General features: G+C 37.4%; 1 protein-coding gene and 1 long non-coding RNA gene across 2 annotated transcripts in view; one reads left to right on the forward strand and one right to left on the reverse strand.

Annotated features, from left to right (window-relative positions):
* LOC146004906 (uncharacterized) overlaps positions 1-22,042 on the reverse strand; it is a 79,884-nt gene that overhangs the window by 23,972 nt on the left and 33,870 nt on the right. The window lies entirely within an intron of this gene.
* On the forward strand, positions 559-3,288 carry LOC146004577 (nudC domain-containing protein 1-like). The gene is made up of 2 exons (XM_083143448.1): positions 559-697; positions 3,052-3,288. The coding sequence occupies exons 1-2, from the start codon at positions 559-561 to the stop codon at positions 3,285-3,287; spliced, it is 375 nt and encodes a 124-aa protein (XP_082999574.1). The 3' UTR covers position 3,288.

The raw sequence follows: 22,042 nt of genomic DNA on the forward strand, positions 1-22,042 counted from the left end.
GAGCCGCCATGTTTCATCGCTGCTGCGACGCAACTGAGGACTTTTGGGAGGAGTCTTCTAGGACATTCACTGGCCAGGGCATGTGCCTCTCACGCATGCTCAAAACCGGTTTCAATACGCATGGCCTGCCACCTGTGGGCAAGTGGGAAACTTACTTTCTGAATGCGCCTAATATTACGAGGGGTTACACAGGACTGTTGTCTATGCTTGTTAATAATAGTAACGATGGATATATTGTTTTGTAATTCGAGTATGTCATACCTTCATATGTATAATAATGAACAAAAGACACAGAACTGAAATATCTTGTGTAGTTTTCAAGAAATGGTGCATCAATTGCTGCCATCCGTCGGCTTAAGGTTAATGTAACAATTGTGTAAATGCTTTTATAATTCTAATCCTCACAAAGCATAATAGAATGAAAAGTTAATGTAATTTTGTACGCAAATGACCAGAGCATCTAATGTCTACTTGTATTTCAGATAAATCTTGGAGCGCACCAATGGCTGTTCAACGTGCAGTTAAAACCAGAGAAACCATTAGCCATGTGCTTACGGCATGATGTTGACGGTTGTCTGGCAGCCTGATAGTGACTTCACTGGTGAATGCTGGAACTGCGAGCACGTGGGCACATTCCTTGCCTTTGGATACGTCCAGGCATCAAAGGAGCAGAAGAAATTTACAACATGTGCACCAGGTGGGGAAACAGCAGTTTTAATTTACAACAAAAAGGGTGTAGAATGACAATGCTTTAGTTTTTTTCAGTTATTTCAACAAAGTTTTTTGTTTAATAAGTGTTGAACTGACTAATTTAATATGAAACAAGAAAATATTACATCATTTATCACGATACTTTTTTATGCTTTTATCATATTATTTATTTGTAATTATTTCAGTTTTCTGCACAACTACTATTATGTGTTGTAATAGCATATCCTCTTGTTATTTTATTTTTTATAGTGTGAATATTTGGAAGCGAAGCTCTGGTTGTTTATGTCTTATGTGGGTGTGTCAGTATTAACTCTGCTTGCACCTGTCTCAAGATGTGGCAAACTTCCTCCTAACTACAGCCTACAAGTAAAGTTCTGTCAGTTTTATATAGTATAGTAGGAAAGGAATACTAAATTTAAAAAATATTGTAAATAATTCTAAATTGTTGAAGTATCAGTGGTAAATCATTATGGATATCAGTGTTGATTCAAAGTAGTATTAGCTCTACCTGATCAATAAGCTGCCACTAAACCCTAATACACTCTCAGCCTAATCAAAAATAAAAATAGATGATCAGAATGAGCATAATTGATCCTAGTTGAATTAGACTCAACAGTTTTATCTTTGATAAGTGTCTCCCTTGTGTCAGATTTCAACTAGACTTGGCAGAAAAAAATTGGATTCATTTATATGGTTCCAGAAATATCCAGAAGAGTACCAGGTACCCAGATCTGGGACCAAGAAAATTGCTAGCTGGATCTAGACCAAAAATCAGGTATGCCAACCTCCATAGTGGAATGGTTAGCGCGGTGTGCTGTCGGGGGGGCTTGTGTTTGAATCCCAGGCTGGGTATGGATGTTCTCTGTGTGTGTGTCCCTTGATCAATTTCAAAATATGACCCATTGTCATCTTTGCGATTAGCCAAAAGTGGCAGAAAAGCAAAGTTAAATAAACTAAATCAATCAGATATCCCATATCCAGAACAAAAATTTGGGTACCTCGAACTCAAAACCTGGTACTCAGATTTCGCTATTCCTATTTTCAACATTTCAACTGGATTCGACCTGCCTATCATACTGATCTCATTTCCAGCTGGCCGATGGGAAACAACGAATCAGCGATCAGTTGAATTCTCCTCTACTGACATTGGGCAGTTGCTGGTGGGATGAAACAAATGAGCATTGGGTACATAGCTTGTTGCCAAACGTACTGTAAAATGAGATAGAGAGAGTTGATCAGTGCCATTAACCTTTACTCTGCCGAGGGGGTCGTCAAAAAGATACCCCGGTTTTGCCGAGGCCTTTGGCGCGAATTTTGAATTTGTACACTTATTTGACCAAAAAATGTTATAACTCAGACTATTTGACCAATCTACTTCGGGTAACTTTTGTTTTGCAGCTAAAACATCAGGGCATGCAACCGTGACTAAATCAAAATGCCAAAGCCAATACGAGGAGTTGGGTGGGCCGCGGCCCCAAACTTTCAATGAAAAAATCATAAAAATGGGGAGTTTTTTTTTCACATATTCGATAATGTAATGCACCCAGAAACCTGAAATGACTTTCATTCGGTTGAGAAAGGACCATTTGAAAATAATGCTAAAGTTTGCCTCCCCTTCCCAAAATAGCGGGGGAAGAGGGGGCAAACTCCCCATTTTTATGATTATCTCATTGAAAGTTGGGGGCCGCGGCCCACCCAACCCCTCTTATTGCCTTTGGTGTTTTGATTTCTGCACGGTTGCATGCCCTGATGTTTTAGCTGCAAAACAAAAGTTACCCGAAGTAGATTGGTCAAATAGTCTGAGTTATAACATTTTTTGTCAAATAAGTGTATGAATTTAAAATTCGCACCAGCTTCCATACGTAACTTTGGAGTCGGGGGAGGGGGGGGGGTGCATCCACATTACGTGCCAAAGCTTCGTTTAACCCACTGTAAGTGTTTCTGACCTAACAGAAAAGTATCAAGATAATAAAAAAACAGGAATTTTGTAATCAGCTGCATGGTTGATATATCGACCAAAATATGGGTAAAGGTTAAAAATAACTGACAATACACAGACGTACGCTTCGCAGTGTTGTAATGGGAGAGTGATGTTACCTCTACAGCTTTACTTCACAACTGAGGTTGTTGACACTCATTGAGCCACACACGCCCAAAGATGATTGGTGAACAGATAGAGCTACGTAGCAAAATGTAGATCAGCCTCCAGTTGGACCCGTGATCAGTAGAAGTCTGCTTAACTTTATATCTTAATGGTAACTACCATAGCTCACATTATGGCTAGAATAAAATTTATTCCAGATCCTTGTTCTGATAAGTGCATTAATATTGTTATTGCAGATTTCTCATATGTGTGCATTTGTGAAGCAACTCGACACATGTACATCTACAGACAGCCATCTGATGTGGCCGGGGAGCTTCGAAACAGACGTACGGGAATTAGAGTGTCACAGATTGCAAAGCAGGTCTTGTTGAACTTGGACTCAGCAGAAGAAGTGCTCGGTGTCCATGCTGCATCCAGGATTTTGTATGTGCTGACAAAGGATACATTGTTCGGTGCAAGAATAAATGAATGAACAAAAGTTGTTGGTGTTGTTGAGTTGGTGTTTTAAGTCCACTTTATGCACATTAAGGCTAATCGGGACTGGACCTACAGTTTTAAGTGGGATCCGAACCACTTGTACCTCCACCGGGTATCGAACCCGGGACCCCTTGATTACAAGACGACGACGCTACCACTGCGCCAACAGGAAGGCCCGAATGAACAAAAGAAAAGAACGTGTTTGTAAATAGTACCAAGATTGTTAACATCTTCAGTCCCATGGATGGAAAACAAGAGATCATACAACATGGCTAGTAAATCACAATTACATGTATACACACACCTAAAACCACTTTCATTGATTTTATTTTGCTAATCATTCTGTACACGGGATTTGTTTTCCTTCTACAGAGTGTCCACAAATGGTTCCCCTGAAAATTGTTATGTGTTAATTGAGAACCTTCTGCATTTTCTTCTTGCCAATAGTTTCCACATTTACTAATCACCCTCAGCTAACCCATCTGCTTCTCCCCCCCCAAAAAAACATCAGATAAATAAATCCTTTTTTCATCAAAATATGCATTTTTTATGGCATTTAGTAGCATATTTAATGTTATTACTTCCCATAAAATATTCCCTCTGGTCTGCCTCCCCACTCATTTTTTCTGGTGCTATAACTGTCACTAATAGGTATGTATTGTAGCTGTTCAATACATAGGGTTGTGTGGGGCACAAAAATGCAATAATCTGTGTAGTTTGCATTATTATATTAGTGCAATCATCACTGTATTAACCTCATATTTTTCTCAACAGTACTACACTGAAAAATGAGATTTTGTTTCTAAAAGCAACATATCATATTTACTTTTCTCTACCATGAATGAAATTTTAACTATACAGGCGGTTGCATGGATATTGTAGAAGTAACACTTTTGCACTCAATGCCACTTTGCTCTTAGCCAGATGTGAATGGCAGGAAAAATATGTTTGTTGAACACAACATGAAGTTTGATGTACTAGAGTATCCATGTAATTAAAGTGGGTGTGAGGTTCCATATTAGCATGTGAAAGTATTCTTTTTCAGGATGATTATACTTGGACACACTGTATAACAATTTACAATTATATAAATTGTAAATAAATAAATAAATTCACAATGATTAGTCATTATAAAACCATTTGTGGAGGACCATGTTACATTATCATTGTTTCTTCTGTAATAATAAACTGTAATTTTAAAGAGCAATGATGTGTATGACAAATAGATATAGAAACATGGCATCACACTTGATTGAAAACAATTTACGAGATTCTGATAAAATCAGGTTGAATTTGACAAAATGATGGGGGTACAATGAAATGTCTTCAGAACGTAATTGATATTATTTTTTATTTGGCAAAGAAATTTGTGCTAGATATAAAAGAAATAGACACTTTCAATGTCAAGTATTACTGAAGTCGTCAAAATTCTTACATATATTTTTAGTATGTGCCTTTGAGTTTGTATGACTAACTTACAAATGTTCTGTGTCAGACCTTTGAATATGATAATTCAATTAATTCGAAACACACCAGATGCACATGATCACCCAGATCTTTTCGATTTTGCATAAACATAAACAACCAATATTCTGAAATTTGTTACTTAAATTGTAGATGCCTTGTAGGTGGCTTTTATCATATCGTGTTCTAAAATGCAACCGTATGATAGTAACATAGTTTGTTTATGCTTATTTTTAACATTAAAAGCCTTGTCTACCAGAGTAACAGCCATTTTGCTTGTGAGACACAACAGGGCTCACATGAGTGCCATCATGAAATATTCCATCCACCTCTATGCCACTATGCATATTCCATGTCTATCTGCTTGACAGTTCTGGTTCTATATAATGTTAAACTTTATGATTTCGCACATACTATGGAGGATGAGAATCTCTTATTTTCTTTTCAGTACCCTTGTAATACTGATCTAAAATTTACTAATAATTGCAAAAGAATTTATATGAATTTGCTTAACCATTGGAGCTGACTCTACTTAATAAATGTATGTGTAATTATAGTAGAGCAGCGTTCGTCACGTTGGGAGGGTGTCTTGAGTACCCAGGGGTAAAGGCAACTGGAACATGGTGCTGATCACATCACCTGCAATTGTGGGACCCTACCTTCACACACCCTGTGTGCAGCTACACAGGGGATAGCTTTACCATCTTTAAATGTATAACTTTATTATAGTAAGATACTATTCTGCTAAAAGTACTGTCAGAAAGTCTGTTGTGGACATTGTTAAAGGTGCTGCACATCAGAATCTCCATGATAAGCTTTTCATTCTGGCATATTGGTAAGGCCATGCACAGAATCAACACCATAGAAGAAAGATACACTTTCTCTTCTGAAAATATCCACTGCTATCTTCGTAGCCATGATGTTCCAGTCTGATTCTACAGAAATCATGTGGATGAAAATTATGTGGCACAAATTGTATCTACAAATGTCGGTTGGCAACCCTGTCAATGCAGGTGCATATGAACAGATGCTTAGTCAATTGCAGGGCTTGGAAGCAACCAATCTGCCATGGAACGTTGGCCAGTTCAGACATGAATTGCAGCAGTGGATGGATTCACCTCAACAGATTCCAATCGAGATCCAGAAAGGATCGTTAACTCGTACTTTAATCTCTGGCATCCTGATGCTTCCTCAAATTTCCTACTCGTCTGGAAAACCTGTGGGAAGTAAGCAGGGAAAATCTGATTGATCACCAATTTCTTGTGAACTACATCTGAGAGGTTATAATATGCTCTTTCCTGTTAATATTCCACACTGTTGCGGCAGTTTTTCTACAGAAGATTTTTCATTCTCTCAAATGTGAATTGGACCTATCTCCATGAATTATATTTTAAAGAACTTCATATGCCACATGAATGCCTGATCTCTCACCATGTGATTGTCATTTGTTTGAACCATTTAAGGATGCATTTGTATGTTAACATATCTAGAGTGATGAGGAGATGAAGTGTGTGTCGTGTCATTGTCTGTGGCACCAACCACAATTGTTCTGTGCCGCACGCATCAAAAAATTTCCAATCCACTGTGAAAAGTGCATCGATTGTAGTGCAATGTAAAGACAAAAATGACCCATTTGTATTTTTGTAATATTTTCATGTAATAAAAAGTTAGAGCGAAATTCCAATTTATATTCGACTGACTCGTGTATTGAAAGCAGTAACCAAGGCTGAACACATTGTGTGATTGACTTTCAGTCTCTACACCAAAATTCCTGGGTTTGAATATGAGTCTGGTCATAAGTTTTCTTCTGCTGGCCCCCATGGCGGAGTGGTTAGCACATCGTGCTGCGACGCCAGGGGTACCGGGTTCAAATCCTGGCTTAGGCATGGACGTTTGTGTTGTCTATTCATTAATTTCATCCCCATCTTCGCAAATTAGCCAAAAGTGGCACAAGAAGCGAAGTAAAATGAATCAAATCAATAAGTCATCTTCTAAGTCTTTCCCTCAATCATTTCTCGTCTTGATCAATCATGATTAGCCAAAAGTGACAGCAAGTAGTGCTAAATAACTAAAATACAAATAAAGGGTGTCTTAAAAAGATGGGACATTTTGAAACACAGTTGTAGAGAAGAGAATAAATAGTTACAAGAGACTTAATCATGAAAATAATTGATAGGTTTATGTCTTGAGGAAACATCTCTGCAGTCATCGAGGGACATCCTGCATAGCTTGACATAACATGTCCACCGGAATCTGGGTGATTCTTCAGTTGTAGCAGCTCTGAAGGATCCATGAAGAAATAACTGCAGGGATGTTTCCACACAAATGGTCTTCATCTACTAGATGCCATCTTCAAGACAAATCTACCAATCTTTTCGGCGGTATGTAATGGCATCCTCTGCACTATTCATTTCCATGATTAAATCTCTTGTAACTATTCTCTTCTCTACACCTCCATTTAATAATATCCTGTCTTTTTCAGACACCCTTTATAACAATACTCCATGAATATTGCATTGCTACAGCAGAAATTCAGACAGTGAAACATGGCTGACTGTACTTACACCCTTCCTCTCATGAAACAGAATTTGTAACTATTTCTTTTGAAGCCTAAAGTTATTAAATTTGATGTGTATGGGAATTATTTTAGATAACTGCCCACCCATACTGGTTGAAGTTATAAGAGAAATTTGATCCTTCAATCGGCAGTTTTTTTCTACAATTTCCCATTGTAATCACGGCGAAAAAATTACATTGAACCATTTTGTGACTGGCAGAAAAGCAGTTTCAGTCCATAATGACAGACTCGGAAGCAAATAAAGTAACAATCAGGACTTCTTGTTCAACAAATGCATTGTTTCGTCATGGTTACAGATGATCATATATAGCAAAGAATAAGTGCAAATTGAGAGTTAATGCAGAAAATGCAAATTATTACAAAAGAAAAGTGTGTTTCAAGATGAACACAAGAATCAGTTAAGGTATATAAATATATTATAATTGCTGTAACGGAAACTTAATGGAAATTTGGACAAGAAAATGAAAAATATCTCAAATAAAATTGAGTTAATTAGAATTTTACAAAATGGACAAAGTAAGAAAATAAGCATTACATCACAAAACTGAATACCAGAACTCATATTTTGAATCTTAGCACTTAATCCAAAGAATGGATAGTTCTGAGAGTTTTCAAAATTCAAAAAATAGATTTTTTTACTTGAGAGGTCACACAATGTAAACTTTGCCTAAAATTTCCCCCTAATATTCAAAGATTTTTCTTTTAATACCAGCAAAACTTCAATTGGATATCATTCATCTGGTTGATCTTAGAAGTCTTTTCCCTCCCCCAAAGAATGCAATAAAATGTCTGTGTGTGCATTCCAGCATTACATGTGTGACGTTTGACACAAAAAAATGGAAGGTTCCAGACATGAGATTGGATTCAAATATTCACAATGAACTGATTTCAAAGAATTATGAAGTACTTTGTAGTTTCTGCTAACGAACTTTTTAAAAAAAAAAACTTGCATGAAAAGCATTAACAAAAATGTGTTACGTGTGTGATGCTTTAGAAATATAGCAAAATTTGACTTCATTTGTCTGTGAAACACATGAATTTCTATCGAAATTGTAAACAAGACATTTTGGCTGTGGTCTATTTAGGATGCAATTCTTTCATCTCTGCTTTCCTCTAATGTCTACACACAACAAATATTGATATATTGAGTGTCTTTTTGGTCCATGTGCAGAATTTGGAAGCAGTCACGAGAATGCAAACTGCAAGAGCCAATGAAACCTTACGACAATTCCCTCAATCAAAAACAAGCGCCATCCAAGTATGAGTTAAACCACTCCATCTCGTTTCCAGGATGCAGTGTTCTGTCTGGTAGATCACACAGAAATGCTTTGCAGTCATCATTAGGGAGAGGACAAGGCAAAAAATCACTTGGTACTGGTAAGCCAGCTTGTAACGATTGAAGGGCCTAGTAGGGAAGGGAGGTGAAACGTAGATTGCAATGTAATATGTATGCTCACACCACGTGCTAACTTGCGGAACGAGCAGGGTGTAAGATAGTGCAAGTTTTACCAACCGACGTGGTACCAAAATATCTGCTAAAAACACCTTAATGGCAATATTCGAAGCCCAATATACAACATTTTTAATTCCAGGTATTAATGATTGTCTTTGGGGCAAACTGAAGTTGTAGCAACCAATATGGTACAACTGGCACTATCCCATGCTCTATTCCGCAAACTGCTAGCAGTTGGTGTGAGCATACACACACACAGATTACATCATAACTAGAGCTGAGCCAATGCTAATATATCAGTATCGGCCAATACCAGTGGTATCGAAAGGTATCGGTTGAAATTTATTTACCGATACTTTTTCGGCTTTTTGTTTTTTGATGGACTCCGCATTCTCACAAATGCCGCACGTGGTATCTATTTATCCTGGAAATTATGCAAAATTCGAAGTTTCTTTATATTTCGCACCAGTTTTGTGGAAAAACTTAATTTTGTAATAACATAATACTTAATTTAGTAATCTGATGTAATTATTGAATATTTTAAGCAAAAGTGTGGGTAAATTCATGCAGAGTGGAAAAATTACACACAAATATTAACAAATATTTTGAACAACTTTCATCGATTATTTCAGTTCCCAAGCATCAGTATCAGTGGGAATCGAGGCCATTCAATTCTGTGAGCCTGTTTTATTACAACTTTCAAAGATTTTAAAGGTAGGAATATGAAGGTAACTCCTTCTGTAGTTAATTCAAGTTTAACCTGACGCAATGGAACTATGATTTCACATTTCTGGACTCTACATACATGTTCCTGGTTACATGTAACTCTTTCCTCATTCCAATAGACAGCGTTGCGTTTTTCAAATATATAATCCGTTAATTATTATGAATATTCACTTTTTTTTTTTTAGCAAATTTCATTCTACACACACAAGAACACATGAAAATTTGAAGAGTAAAATTAATTGATTTGTTTTATTTTACTTCGCTTTTTGTGCCACTTTTGGCTAATTTGTGAAGATGGGGATGAGTGATGATGTGATGAATGGACACTCACAAACATCCATGCCCATGCCAGGATTCGAACCCGGTGCCCCTGGCATCGTTGCACAATGTGCTAACCACTCTGCCACGGGTGCTAGCTACTAAAATTTTAAAATACAATCGGCATCAAATAAATGTATTGGGTGCTACAATCACGTGCATCTAGCCTTCAGGCTAAGGTTAACAGAGCTACATTATTTCACCATAACAGATCTCCAGAATATAAAAATAACAGAAAAAGTTCATAAACCATACACAATATTTCATTTTCTGGCAGATTTATAGTGTCGTAGAAAATGCTGCTCTTTTGTTTACGCTTATAAGTACACAGCATCTGGAGAAATTTTTGTTGCATATAGGAATTCTATAGGAAACGCCAACAAGTCTAAGATCTATAAAAACATAGACGATAACCTCATCTTCACCAACCTTTCTGATAAATATCATATTGTCAATGTACTTTAGTTATCAATCAGATATCTGGACTGCAAGTTTTACTTTGATATTCCTTCTAATATCTAGTATTACAAAAGTGAAAATTTATTACAGAAATTCAAAAGAACCATAATTTTGCACAAGACTGAGAATAATAAGAACGAAAGAAACAAGTTTCTAAACTGAATCCTTTTTGGGAGTGAAGTCAGAAGAACCGAATCCAGAAGTGGAAGTGAACTGCTTGGTCATTTTGCAACTTTTTCTTTGCAGACTCCAAAATACACGTATATTCCAGATGATCTGAAAACTTCCCTGACATTTCCCTGTTTTCCAGATGCATAGCAACCCTGAATACAACAAAACAGAATTATTTCCAGGATTTCTGCCACATGGGAAATTCATGGTGAATGATTTCAGGTGAGAATTTTTCCAGCTATGTCCCTGTATGAAGGGCTCCAGGGCTCATCCACCCTCTGAGTACCTGGACATTAAAGATGGCCAGAGCATGGCAGTGATCACATAATCTCCACAAATGGCCGAGATACTGAATGTGCAGGGCCCTACCTCCATATCACCCTGCAAGCTTTCATGTAAGGTGACCATATTTTTAAAACAACAAAATGGGACATTTTTCATATTTTCTTGAATGAAAAAAGTGACTGCAAAATGTACACATTTTAATATGAAAACTGTTTTGTCATAAATACCTGTTTCTGAAAACGATTTAAATAAACAAATACTGTGTAAATAGCTTAAATAATATGGTGATATGCACTGCCCTCCAACCAAGCAGTGATTTAGAAATCATTCATATTTTACTGATACATAGGTATTCAGTACATCCTTCTTTTCAAGTAATATTTTGTAAAAATTTACATATCTTATTAACATAGCTTTCAAAATTTGTACTGAAAGAGCGTTCTTGTCACTTGTCCACACACTATTCATGTATGAAAACACTCGTATTTACTTGGCATTAGTTCCAGGTAAACAGAATAGAAATTCCAATATTTAAAGAAAATTGTAATATAGCCAGTGTAGACTTCTAACATAAACAGCACTGTAGTCAGATGTGAATGACTGATTGTTACATCCCATAATTCACAGTATAGTAGAGAAGCTGTAATTCTATGCCGATAAGTCACTGTTAAAGTAAAGGGACATTTTGGCATCCCATTTTATGTTCAAAGAAAGTTGGGACGGAGACTGAAAAAAGTTACTGTCCCAGCTAATACAGGATGTGTGGTCACCTTAGTTTCATGGTATGTTGTAATGTGTAAGAGTACCTTTGTCTTTGTATATATGTATAAAACTACCGGGGTGGCCGTGGTGGCTCAGTCGGTAACGCGTCTGACTACCATGCTCAAGGTCCCGGGTTCGATCCCCGGCCAGTTCAAATCCGGGAACTTTTCTAACGATGGAAGTGGCCCCGGCACCCACCCAGCGTCGAATAACATGGGTACCTGGGGGAAACCCTGGGGGGTAAAGGCAGTCAGGGGCGTGATGCTGATCACATCACCCCCACTCACGACCGGATCAAGAACGTGTGGGGCGTTACCCCCACACCCCCTATACGCCTTCATGGCGTGGTGCTAAGCACAGGGGAACACTTTACCTTTTTTTATATATGTATAAAAGAGAGAGATATTCAATATTTAAGCCACATGTACCTGAAGGAGGATATAGTAGAGGTCCAACTATCTCTTAATGAAGCAAGATTGATTTTTATGAAATAGTGATATTTTTTTCACTTTGAATGATCTCATACTATATAATTCCTAAAAACTCTTTAATTCGAGAGTAATAAATTTATAAGATATATTTTTTATATATTCAGGTACAGTTTGTTCCCAAAACATCAAACTAGTACAAAACTTGATCCATGTGAAGAAACCAAAAAATGCAAAGCAAACATTCAGCACGAAATTCTCCCAGGAAAGCAAAGAAGAAACAAGATGCAAGTTGGAAGATGATGATGTATTAATCTGAGGTGGTACCAATCAGCAAGGAACAGTCAAACTCATTCATAAAGATCAGATAAAGAATGTAGCAGATTGTTAGTATCTAAAGAAAGGAGACAGAAGATTGACAAATGAGGTGACAGACGTAAAACTACTGAATAACTATGAAAATATGATATTGAGCGAGAGAGGCAATTAATTGTGCTAATGTTGAAGTACAAACTGATAGAACAGCATTCAACAGCTAGACAAGTCAATAACATAAGAAGCATAGAAGACCTAAGAAACTACAGAATCTGAACCAATGGAAAAGAAGGAGCACAAAACAGAGTTTGTAAGAAACTGGCTGAAAGAATCGCATCTGCAGAGCATTGAGCACAAAGTTAAGAATTACAAATATCAGACTACGAATGAAAGGACTCTACCAACAGAAATACATTTGCACTAAAAAACAATAAATCCAGGAACAAATCAATTGATTGGATATAAAATTGATAGAAATCAATCACACAAACAAAGATAGAAATTTTGTTCAGTCTATTAGAAGCAAAGAGAGAAATAGGGGAGAAAGAATATATAAGATGAACATGAAAGAGATTGCAGTTTTCGAAGAAGGAGATGAAGGAAATGTACAGCAGAACGAGAGAAGAAATAAGTGGGTACCACTTAAGGACAACTTATTGTAAAAGTAGTAAATAAGAAATCAGTGGTGATGATGCAGTATGATTGAAAGATGAACTGAGTAATTCAGCAAACTGTTGGAGAGATCAGAAGCAGATTTTATAACCACAACAGAAGTGTAGATCATAGACTCAAGAACGATGAAAATAGAAGTCAGTAAAACCCTTATGGATAACATGACGCTAGGAGAAGATTGCTAAAAACAAGACAAATGTGCACTGTGAGAATAAATCTACCAAGTGTAACAAAGTGACAGAGCAATTAACCAGCCAACCAGTGTGACCAAGCAATGAATTGGTGCAGATGGAAATGAGTCAAAAGGCAACTGAAGGTAAAGAAACCAATTAGCACACAGTCAGTAATCAGCTACAAACTTATGAAGTATATCCAATGAGAACAGTCGAATTGAAATGAATTAATTACAGAATAGCACACATGAAGATATCATTCAATGACGGAAACAGTTTTCAGTATCTGAAGATAGAAAGTTCATAAAACAATAAGAATAAGTAATAAGAAGAGAAAGCATGGAAGAAGTAATAAGAGAAAGCAAGGAAGAAGTAATAAGAAAGAGGAAGCAAGGGAAAAGCTCACAAGATATGCCATAAAAGTAAAAGAAAGCAAAAATATCTAAAACAATATTGGACATACATACAAGAGAAATTACAATGAAATAGAAGCATGGATATGAAAAAAATGCACGATAGAATAATATACAAAGTTTGTATCAAAATCCACAGTCTAAGAGTGACATTTATGCATTCTTGCCACCATAAATGCAAGAATTATTGATGGAAACAAGAAAGTAATTATGGATATGTCAGTTGAAAATTAAGACAACTAACTACGATGAAATAGTTCCAACCGTAATGAGGAAAAGACAAAGAACAGATTAATGTCCATTCAGTTCACAACCGCACATGATACAAAACTCTCTTTTGAAGAAATCACAAAAGCCCTGAGTGAAGATTTCAGCGGAGTAGATGAGACAACAAATCTACAAACAAACCATGAAACTATGAAGAGAGAGAGAGAGAGAGAGAGAGAGAGAGAGAGAGAGAGAGAGAGAGAGAGAGAGAAAGAAAGGTGTTGAAATTCTTGTGGAAACACCCATATATGTAAAGAGATGATAAAGAACTTTACAAGAGCAAATAATATAAGTGAATTCAATCCATGCTGAAAGCCTATCAATGTCATGGCAGTCAGAAACCATGAGATACTGCAACGAAAGAATGCTAATGTTGCAGTTTTTAATGGAAGAGGTAAATGAGAATAGGCCTCACCATGCAGCTCAAGAAGAACATGATTATGGAAGACAAACAGGTAAAAGTTTAATTAATCAGTGTCCTATTAGCATGTTTATTATTACAGTATTAGATAAAACAAGGTGAAGTACAATGGAATGTATAAGTATTACCAAGCAAGTTGTCAGTCAACATGTTTATTCTCTTTATTTTAGCCAATGAGAGCTTCAAGACTTGAAAAAAAAAATGCCGAAGAAGTAGCCGACAATCTCTGCACCAGCATATGTAAAAATACAGTACTTAAATGCAAGCTAGCAATACTTCTGCATCCCACTGTACTTGTTCATTATGTGCATAGTCATTAAATATATATCAACAGGCTATTTCAAATTGATCTGATTTTGAGTTTTAAGTCCACTTTATGCACAGAAGGCTAATCGACATTGGACCTAGAGTTTTTAAAGTGACATCCAAACCACCAAGTGCCTCCAGTGGGTATCAAATCCAGGACCCTTTGATTACAAGGCCATGATATTACCACTATGTCATTGGGGAGGCATATATTAAATTGACAGACATGAATTTATTGGAAGGATGAGAACCCATTCCAACTGCCCAAATAATGCCTGATATTACTGGGGATTCCATTTTCTCCCCAGGGACAAATTAGTTGGTTTATTGCTTGTTCTTCTTGAAGGTTTTTATTTGGCTGGGTGCATTGTAACAATAGGGTGAAATTAAATGTTCGGCACGTCATTCTCGAATGTGCAGATTCTAATTTCCTCAGAAAAAGTCAATCTTCCCAGCACCTTATCATCCATGTTGGTAGATGACGAGTGTGTTTAATAATATTTTTAGCTTTGTGAGAAGAGTGGGCCTTTTCCACTTATTTTAGCATGTCCTTACTTTTTTAATGTGTTGCATATGGCATCCGCAAGTTCTTTTACAACCTGCATATTTAGCATTCCTCAAGGGGCTTTTTACCCCCTTTTTAACATTCTGATAAGGATTTTAGGTAAGAGCATTTTCTCCCTATAGACTGAAGGGTGCAAAATGGTCATATGTGTCGATGCAAAGCATAAGCATTCACCATCATGATTATTGTAAGCAAAATAAACAATGTATCTTATCCAGAATTAGAAGACAAACACTATTCTTGCGATGTGATATCTAATGTCCATACAACAGGGACCAGTTCAGTTCAGTCCATTACTTGCTTAAAGCCCAATTCATTGTTTATATTACACTGGAACTGTGCGCTGGAATAAATTCTTAGATTAGTGATTTGTCCCACTAAAATTTTCTCCTTCCAAGAACCAGTTCTAGAATCTGTTCCATGAGGATTTATGCAGCTGCACAAATTTCATATACACATTGTGTTTTCTGCTGTTGCAACTTCTGTTATCTTGACAGATACATTACATGGACATAGAACATCTGAGGAACAAAAGCTGCATAAATTGCCACATTTTACTACTGTATCATTGTGAAAATTAGTAAAAAGGATGACACACACTAAGCTATACTATCGGCAAGATACATGTAGCCAATCTCTACAAAACTGTTACTTTACTATTAATAATAGAATTTCTTCTGAATAGCCACAGTAGTCTAGTCAGTAGGGTGTCCAACTGCAAACGTGGAAGACCCAGGTTCGATTCCCAAAGTGGGTGATCTAAGTTCGGAATTTTACTGGCCTTGTCCCCACATAAAGCAGCTCTGGGGCTCACCCAGCTTCAAATCAATGGGTACCTGTAGGCAACCGTGGGGGTAAAGGTGGGCTGGAGCATGGTGCTGATTACATCCCCTCCAAAATGGCAGAGATCAAGAATGTGTGACGTCCTACCCGCACATCCCCTGAATCTGCCTTCATGGCACTGTGCTATATGTACAGGGAACTTTACCTTTAATTCTTCTGAATAGTGTATGTGATATAGTAAACATAGTATATAATAGATAACAACATGTAATTAAATCTTGTCAAAAAATAATACTATCTAAAATATAGATTACAGAACAAGAAGCAAAAACAGTTACAAAGGCTGTCGCAGAGAAGGTGAGACAGATTTTTTCCTGGCTTGGCAACACTGCCTATGGTTTCGGCATTAGTCGCGTCATGTAGGATGACTCATTCTGTTTCCGTAGCAAGTTGTCACATGTTGCGAAACCACGTTAGTGAGCAGCTGTGTTGATTTACGTGGAACGTGTTTCGTTTACCCCTCCAGGTTTTTGTGTTTAACATTGCTTTTCGCGATGAGTATTCAAGATGAACAGCGACATGCCATAAAATTTTGTTGCCGTTTAGGGAAAAGTGCTGCGGAAACATATGCAATGTTTCAACAGGCATATGCCGATCAAGACAGACTGAGTAGAGCCACAGTGTACCGATGGCACAAGTTGTTCGAAGATGGACACGAATCAGGCACTTTGTTTCCGCATCCTGGACAAAGACCGTCCGTGATTAACAAGACGCTAGTGAATACTGTTGCAGCAATTATTCGTGATGATAGGCATATGTCTGTGAGAGAGCTAAGTGCACATAGCATACAGCATACAGCCCGGACCTTGCACCCTGTGACCTTTGGCTATTTCCACTTTTAAAGGCTGCTTTACGTGGTCGTCATTTCATGACGAACAAAGAAGTGATCACCGCAGCTCAAGCTTTCTTCAGTTCGCTACCTTACGACGAATTTTCAAAGACATTCACAAAATGGCAGGAGCGTTTGGACGCTTGCTTAGCTGTCAATGGTGCCTATTTTGAAAAAGATGTACGTCTACTCGATATGGCTGATTCTGAATAAAAAATTTGTGGTTTGTAATTTTTTGTTTCATTTTAATAATTCTTGGAGGGGTCCACGTACATGCTTGTCTTTTAACTGCTACGCAGTCACGACTTTTTGACATATTGCGCTCACTTTGGTCTCAATCGGCAGCTAATGAACCAAATTTTAACCCTAGTACATTTGCTAGCTAATGGAGGTCGCTGTTTTCCTATACAGGAATTAGTCTCACCTTCTCTGCGATAGCCTTTGTACAAGCTGAAAAATATTGAGTTTACACCCTCCCCCTGCCCACAATGACACTATAAGATAGATTAAAATATATAACAAAATAACATTAAAATTTATAAAACTAATACATTTTATAGGACACATTAGTGGTTTTTAATTGGCACGTAGGTAATTCTGCATTTAGGTTAGGGTCCAACGAAGCTACTATCCTGGGTCTCACTGGTTAAACTACTGCGTCTCTTACATTAGATGTTTAAAATGATTTATAATCATGTTAAAGGAATGACGGTTGCAACAACAGGAAATAATTATTGCATACTATACTTTCAGAACACACAAATAAACTTCAAAACTTTTATAATGTACAAAGAAGTGATCCAGCCTGACAACAAAAACTACATACAGCACTGAAGCTCCGCAAGCCCAGAAGCCATGTCAGTTTCACCAGGTACGTTGGGAATCATTATGAATTATTATCTTTTACATTGTCTCGCACCGTAGGCCGTGCAGTCTAAGGTGCAAGCTTTGGGCTCCGGCTACGGGATGCGCACAGGTTCGAGTCTGCTGGGGAAGCCTAATAACTTTTCCTGAGATTTCGGCCTGTGTATGGGACCGGTGGCCACCCACCATCGTGATGAAATTGGGGAGCTGCAAATGAGTAGCATTAACCGGTCATAGGAAATCTACAATGACTAGGGTTCGTTGTGCTGACCACACATCACCCTGTAATTGGTTGGATGATCTCCCCTCAAAAATGTATTCATTTATCCTCCAATATATCAAGACCAGTACTCCCAACCCATCCTCCAAGATCCCCATAATACTTCCCCTAAAAAGCCCTCCCAATGTATCGAGACTTATCTTTGCATCCCAACCTCCAAAATATCCATAATCTTTCCCCCCACAAACTTCCCACCTCCTTGAAAAGAGTAATGTCTTCTCCCATGTGTCAGAACCTATACCTTCTCAAATAGCCCTCCAAATTTTCCTTTCCCTCCCCCTACAAACCTCCTAGGCCATCAAAAATGTGCATGTCTGCCTCCAGACTTGTACCCTCAACAATTCCGCCACAATCCCCCTACCCTGTCCACCTAACCATAGGCATACCTCAATCTATTTCTCAAGAACCCTGCCCAAAATCCACAAAACCCTAAATTTCCCTTCCCTTTCCCTACAAACCCCCAACTCCCTGAAAAATGTATTAATGCCTCCTCAAATATAGACCTATACCCTCAAGAATCCTCCAAAGATATCACATCTACCGAACCTATCAAAAAATGTGGCAATGCCTTCCTCAATGTATCCAGAGATATACCCTCAACCATTTCTTCATAATCCCACCCTGCAATCCCCGTACCCTTTCCCTACAAATCTCTCTGCCAATGTCTTCGCCAACGTATGCAGAGTATACTGTCAACCTATTCAAGAACACCCTACAATCCACAAACATTCCCTACAAATGTCCCTCCTTCTTGAAATATGCCAATATCTCCTCCAATTTATCCAGAAGTATACCCTCAAGCTAGTCCTTGATAACTGCCAAAAATCCACATGGCCCTTCCCTACAAACCTCCAACTCTCTGAAAAAATATGCTAATGCCTCCTCAAATATAAACCCTGTCACATCCACAGAACCTATCAATAAAATAGGTTAATATTCTCTCGTAATTTAACCAAATCAAACCCTTAACATATATCTATTCAATGCTGTAACACAAACATTCCCTACAAATGTCCCTCCTTCTTGAAATATGCCAATATCTCCTCCAATTTATCCAGAAGTATACCCTCAAGCTAGTCCGTGATAACTGCCAATATCAATAAAATAGGTTAATATTCTCTCGTAATTTAACCAAATCAAACCCTTAACATATATCTATTCAATGCTGTAACACAAACATTCCCTACAAATGTCCCTCCTTCTTGAAATATGCCAATATCTCCTCCAATTTATCCAGAAGTATACCCTCAAGCTAGTCCTTGATAACTGCCAAAAATCCACATGGCCCTTCCCTACAAACCTCCAACTCTCTGAAAAAATATGCTAATGCCTCCTCAAATATAAACCCTGTCACATCCACAGAACCTATCAATAAAATAGGTTAATATTCTCTCGTAATTTAACCAAATCAAACCCTTAACATATATCTATTCAATGCTGTAACACATGCAGTACTACAGATGCAACTCATCCTGCTTACGTGTCCCATTTCCACATTGTGAAGTGGAAATTTTGTGCAAAACACTACTTGCCTACTACGGAAGGAAGGAAAAACACAATACTTTCTTTCCTTATTCTATAGAGTGTAAGTTAAGCTTATATTTATTTAGTGTATATTTAATTTTAATGATATATTATTACATTAAGCCAGACAATGAAATGAACCCCCGTAGTAATGATAAGAGAAAAGTTATGTTATATCTTTAAGCTAATCCACAGAAAACAATGGTGCCAGTACATAGCATGGCTCTATAATTCCCCTTCCCAATCCACGTATTATCCCTACATAATTTACATCTACAAACATTAAAACCCTTATACATCACCTTCTATTGACACACTATTATGTTAATTGCTTTAATTTTACTGCTGGTATTGTTATAAATATACACTCCCTGTGTCCTTGGCATGTATTAGAACTATACTGGAGTGTCCTCATGCCTAACAATACTCCCGGTACTGTTCTTTGTCCTGCAATTTTATACTAGTTTAGATCATATTACTGTACCTAGGTTAAGTAGTTAGCAACACTGAAGCAATCACTTCCTGTCCAGTACTGACCTATTTCTTACCCTCAATCTAATGCCACCCTTTACCGTTTCCCTGTAACAAGCATCCAGGGTGCACTAAAAGTTTGTGTGTTGTCACTAGGGCAGTCAAATCCAAAGGCATTGTCCTCTGGAAACTTTACATGTTTACTTATGTATGGAGGTAACTAAGAAACTAAGTTGCACACTATGTAGTTTAAGCTTACCCTTTATGCTTAATGAAATGGTTTTATTGACTCCCTCCCCCCACCCACTCCAATGTCACCTTTCCTCTGACCATTCTTATATCCTGCACCCTCACCAGAATTACGACCTTTACCCAACATTACTAGTTTTACTAAGCAGCATGCCCCAAATTCCTCTGGAACATAACATGTTTACTTCCATGTGACAACTATGGAGGTTACTAAGAAATAGTGCTGTACATACCCTTTATGCTTAATGATTTAGTTGTAATTACTGTGTATATATAAGGATGAATCCACACACATTCACTCCACACATGCTCATGGCATTGGTCGTTAGCTACCAATGCAGTCATCTCCCACTCACACCCTTTCCTGTGCTTCCATGTATTCATAGATTGGCTCTCATACAGCTAAATCCTGTGAAAAATGCCCATTTCACAACATGCATGGCACATTCACAGACTGACCCTGTCCAAAAAACCCTCCACCTCTCTCCGCATTCCCCAAAGTGCATGGCTCGACATGAAAATAATTGACTTTCCAACACTCCATGCCCAGCAGACAAATGTATGCAATAACCTGACCACAAGACCACTGGGTGAATTCCCCGTATCGTATCCTTCCTGTGAAAAATTGTACAAAGCTTCCTAATTTCACAATATGCGTGGCTTGGTGTGAAAATAGCTGGAAGCAGTACTAGTCCATTCTTACTCCCACACAATGCTATACCACACTACTTGCAAAGCTTACTTCCGAATAACATTATTGGAAGTCAACTCCCTTCCCATTTCCCTCCTTATAACCCTAATATTGACCATGCGTTTCCCCAGTTAAGAAGTCATTATCCACATATTTATGAAGCTCATGAAGCTCTGAAAAGCATTTGTAAACTGTGTTTTGTTTTGTAGATAGTCGATTCTTTATTGAACTGAATTTGTGAATGTATTATTCTATGTGATATATGTAGTGTGTGTTCTATTTCATTTATCGATTGCCGTGTGTTGAAATTATTTTCATTTTTTGTTGTATATCATGACTTGTCCACATTTCCCTGCTATGCTATAACAACATACTGAACCCTTCCAATGTCCTGAACTGAATTGAAACCTCCCTACAAAATTCCTTTCCTTTCCAAACCCAATCACCCAGAAAGCCCTAGCATACTCTCCATGCAAGAGCCGAAGTCCTCCCTTTCCCTACCTCAAGCAATAGAGCATGTTCATACCTAAAAATCCTACAATAGGAAACCCTACCTCCACCAACAAAACTGGTTCCTATTTTAAAAAAACCACGATTTCACCTTCCCATAAAAAAAACCCTGTACTGGTCTTTCCCTACAATACCCAAGCCCTTTTCCTTTCCAACCAATTACATTACCTCATGCATCTTGACTTGCAACCTGTAATAAATTGTCTGCAATAATTGTATTATTAGGGATGGACAGATATAACAGTTTGGCCAATACCAATATAACATTTACCGATACCGATCCGATATAAAATTGCAAATGATCCTTGAAGGACCTGAATAGTTCATTGACCTTCTGCCGTGCAGAAGAAGCTGCATATTTAGAAATTTACTTTTTAAAAAAGTCAGGTATGCAGTTTATTTCTTTATATCCACAAAAATTATAACAAAATGGCAAAATATTGCTCTAAATGATAAGATATATTGGATCGGTAAAATTAATATACCGATATGGCTATATTGGCTGATACCAATAAGAATTGATTAATTGGTCCCATCCCTAACGTTTATTATGCATTGTTTTAATTTATTCTTTTTGCAGGTACAGCGAAACCTTGATTTTATGTTCCTGAATTTATATTTTACATTATAGTCAATCTTCATGGCTGCAATAAAGCAATATGTTACAAAAATGTCTTAGATTTAACATTTTCCTTCATTTTTAGTTTCTTATC

The sequence above is a fragment of the Lepisma saccharinum genome, chromosome 22 (assembly GCF_977018435.1).
Source record: "Lepisma saccharinum chromosome 22, izLepSacc3.1, whole genome shotgun sequence".
NCBI classification, from domain to species: domain Eukaryota; kingdom Metazoa; phylum Arthropoda; class Insecta; order Zygentoma; family Lepismatidae; genus Lepisma; species Lepisma saccharinum.